At 37.0% G+C, this 3818-nt stretch overlaps 1 protein-coding gene across 1 annotated transcript; it reads right to left on the reverse strand.

Moving 5' to 3' along the window:
• On the reverse strand, positions 1570-2646 carry LOC107616910. Its single transcript, XM_016318789.2, has one exon. It carries the CDS (start codon positions 2283-2285, stop codon positions 1818-1820), a length of 468 nt encoding a protein of 155 aa, XP_016174275.1. The 5' UTR covers positions 2286-2646; the 3' UTR covers positions 1570-1817.

The following is a 3818-nucleotide window of genomic DNA, read 5'->3' on the forward strand; positions in this document are numbered from 1 at the left end:
CTTTTTTAATAAATTTAGTATTAAAGGTTCTTTTTAATAATTAAATCTTCTTAACGGTCTTTAGAATAATTTTCCCTATTTCGTAGGTAGAAAATTAGGCCAAACATGCCCTTCTTGGCGATGAAATTCCTTTAGTAGAAAGATTTATAAAGACACTCGTAATCAATACGTGGATCAAAACTCAAAAGTGAGAAATTCTAGGGTTTTATTGAGATTTAAATTCCGAATCAGTTTTGAGATGAGGTTGATTCTAAATGGTCAAGTCCTTTTTGTTGACTGAATTGCACTAGATCTAACAGTTCAAAAAAATAAAATAAAATATAAAGTAAAGCAGTTGTAATTAAGATGTGAATGCTATAAATGGCTAATGGTCAAGCTGGACCTACCTAGCTAGTCCAAGTGATATTTTAAACTGATTTGAATAGCGGGAGATACAAGGATAGGACAAATAGAATTGGACAATGCTGTTTGTCGTTAGGAGTGAACAAGTATTGATAGAATTTGGCTATTATGCTATACAATATAAACGTATTCTTTGGTTTTATATTTATGAATAAGATGCTATGCATTCAGCTAAGTTATCATGAAATGGGGACAAACTGCAGGGAGGATCTGGAGGAATTTCATGTATGACTTTTTTCTTTATTTTTTTATATATCGATGTTTGATGTCTAGTATATATATCCATTGTATTCAACAGCTTTTTCATCTTTGTGGAATGACACGGCAGTAGGCCATATATACGTCCACTGATAAGTGCATGTCGATCTTTTGAAGGATCCTCGTTAGAATTGTCATCATTTGTTTCGGGCCATTACTGAAACTGAAAAAAGCCAATTAAAGCCAGCTACGCGCCAACTCATCATACCCAAAAGGATTATTTGTGTACCTACCTTAAATAAAAGAATTAATGTATTAACTAATTAGCTATATCGAAATTAATTAAGGCAGATCTAGATTTCTTGCTGCAGCAACAAGGATGAACAAAACATTTTGTTAGTGCCAATTTGAGCATCTATATGCCACCTTTCGGTATACGCACCTATATATACAAGATATTATAAATCAAATTAAAGTGTAGCATCTTATTTGCACTGCAAGAATATAGAGTGTGAGTAACGATAATCTTATTAAGTGTATATAGCTGATCAAGAACCATGTGTATGTCTAATTTCCTCCTAACCTACTTATGCCCATTCGAGATTTTTTTTCCCTCTTCAAAATTTTGGACTGAATAAAGCAACGCTAACCAAAGCCATTGGCCGGTTGTAGATATTTCCAAAAGCATGCGTTGTCTCTACCTTTCGCCTTTGATTGACATTGATTGTTCATGCTTCAAGAAAACGATGCTTCTACTCTCCCCACTCATTACGTGTTACACGTCTCTTTTATCAGATCGAATTTAATAATATTGCATGCATGTTTCTTCTTCTAAACAAAATAATGAGGACCAATCTTTTCCACAATACAGTTAACACTTCAACTAATTATATTTAGACCAATAGTTTAGATTTATAAATATTTATTTAATTAATCTACATAAACTTACCTGCCATGTGATTTGATATATTCAAGTGAAAGTATGATGATTTCTCATATCACAAGTATAAAAAGTTAAAAACCCAAAATAATTATACATATGGACACCAATACCGGATTCGTTGCGCATATCTAGAAATTAAAATTGAGGTGAAATTCATTGTGATATATATCGGATAGAACAGGATTTGAGAACAAAAAATGGAGACGAAGATACAAAAGGAAATGACAATGCATGCACCGAGTTGGTGGAATGGAAATCGGAAAACTGGGAATCACTATGCGTCGTCCTCGGGAATGGTGAGCAGCAGAGGCCGCCAATTAGCCTTCCTTTTCAGTAACGACCTGCAACGGAAACCCCTCCATACAGAGCTGCTCGATCCAGGCCCATCCCTCCATGGGCCTGGCCCACTAAGGCCCATACTCCCAACACCCACTGAGCCCAACAATGTAGCAGCAGTGGCACGGTCTGCCTCCTCTCTAGGCGGCGAAGACACGAACAGATCCTTAAGCGAGTGCCTCCGCATCATCAGATCCTTGCTCTGCTTTTCCAATGACACGTGGTCCTGCAGAAGCGGTGGCTCTTGCGGCCGAGGTGACCGGCTCAGGCTCAGGCTCAGCAGCGTGCGCAAGGTGGTCTTGGGGCGACGGAGCTGAACTAGTGGGCTGGCTCTTGGGCTTTGGGTTGGGCTCTGTGCAACGCCGCAATGCGACGCGAAGAGCTTGAATTTGTGGAGAGCGGCCATGTTCAGTGAGTGTGTTTGTTTGTGAAAAATATGCGAATCGTATTTAAATGAAGTGGTTAAGGGGACATATTGATGATGGATGGGTTAAGTGAGTTTGAATTCGAACAGGAAGAAGCATGGGATCTCTTTTGGGAATGGAAACACCAAACACATTCATTGCCATTTGCCATTGCTTTTCCTTTTTTGTTTCAAAGGAGAAAAAGTGTCGTCACTCCTGACCAATGAGTCAATGACCACATTTACCAATGCCTTTCTTTCTATAAAGACAAGAAAGTAATACTCTACTTGTTTAACAATCAAAACAACATTTCTATTTGTGACTTGATGCTCTTATCTTCCGCTTTATAACCCCACAGCTCATCCTTTTCTTTCACATTAATCACGCTGTATGTTGTAATAACTCATTTTGTTTGGTTAAAAAAGTCTTTCTTATTATGTACGCAAAGCATAGAAATGTTTAATCACTCATGCGTTGATTTATGTTGGCTTTTTGTAAGAAGAATTACAATTGAATATTTAAATTTAAACTTGTATAGTTTTAGCTCTGGTTTGTCATATTCACCAGGTCATTTTGAGTGCAATGAGTGATATCTTGAATTTTTTATTTTTAATATTGGAGTGGTAGTGGTGTTTTTCTTAAATGTGGATTTTTGGGGTGTTATACTTAAATGTAGGATCGTTTAACTAGAGAAGCAGAAATCGGACCGACCGATTTGTGAGAGGTACACAAATCGGTACCAGGGATTTGTGTAGGGTACACAAATCGGTGCCAGGGATTTGTGTTAAAAAAAAATTAAAAAATTTTAAGTACAGAAATCGGTGCCAGGAATTTGTGTACTTCCACAGTTTTAAAAAACACAAAAAATTACCATGTTAAAGTATATCACAACTTTTACTTCCATAACAAAAAAAAATTAGCCTGATATCTTAGTAATGAATATAAACTAGGAAAAGTATAGCCTCATTACAGTAGTATTATAATAGCCTCGTGCCCTTTCTGTGTAATTTTGTATAAAGAGTTTGCATTGCACTGTAGGGAGAAAAATACGTTCGGTCTGAACTTGCATAAGTTTATATGGTAAAATAAGATTACCAAAAATATAACTAAAACAACATTTTTACTAGAAAAAAGTGATGAAGCATTTCTTTCGAACTACCCAAGAAAAGAGTGATTAAGCACTGGCATTAGGCGTAGTAGATTCACTTGACCATTTCTCAGTCAAGGAGTTTGGTGAAGACCTTAGCTTCTCTCTCACTAAGAATCTAACTTGATTCCAATCCTGCGACCCATTTAATTCTTCGCTGTGAGAGATCACAGCACTATCATCTCCTTTCTCTACATGCTCAGGCTCAGAATTCGCACTCCCAATTTTCTTGAGTGCATTTACAACTCCATCCATAGAAGGTCTTAGCTCTTTGTCCACTTGCACACACTGGAAAGCCAATTCTGCCACCATAGTTATCTTCCTTTTAACTTCTTGGTTTGTATCAAAACCAAGAGATGGGTCCACCAGCTCACTCAATGCACCGTTT

Source organism: Arachis ipaensis, chromosome B09, assembly GCF_000816755.2.
Source record: "Arachis ipaensis cultivar K30076 chromosome B09, Araip1.1, whole genome shotgun sequence".
Classification (NCBI taxonomy): Eukaryota; Viridiplantae; Streptophyta; class Magnoliopsida; order Fabales; family Fabaceae; genus Arachis; species Arachis ipaensis.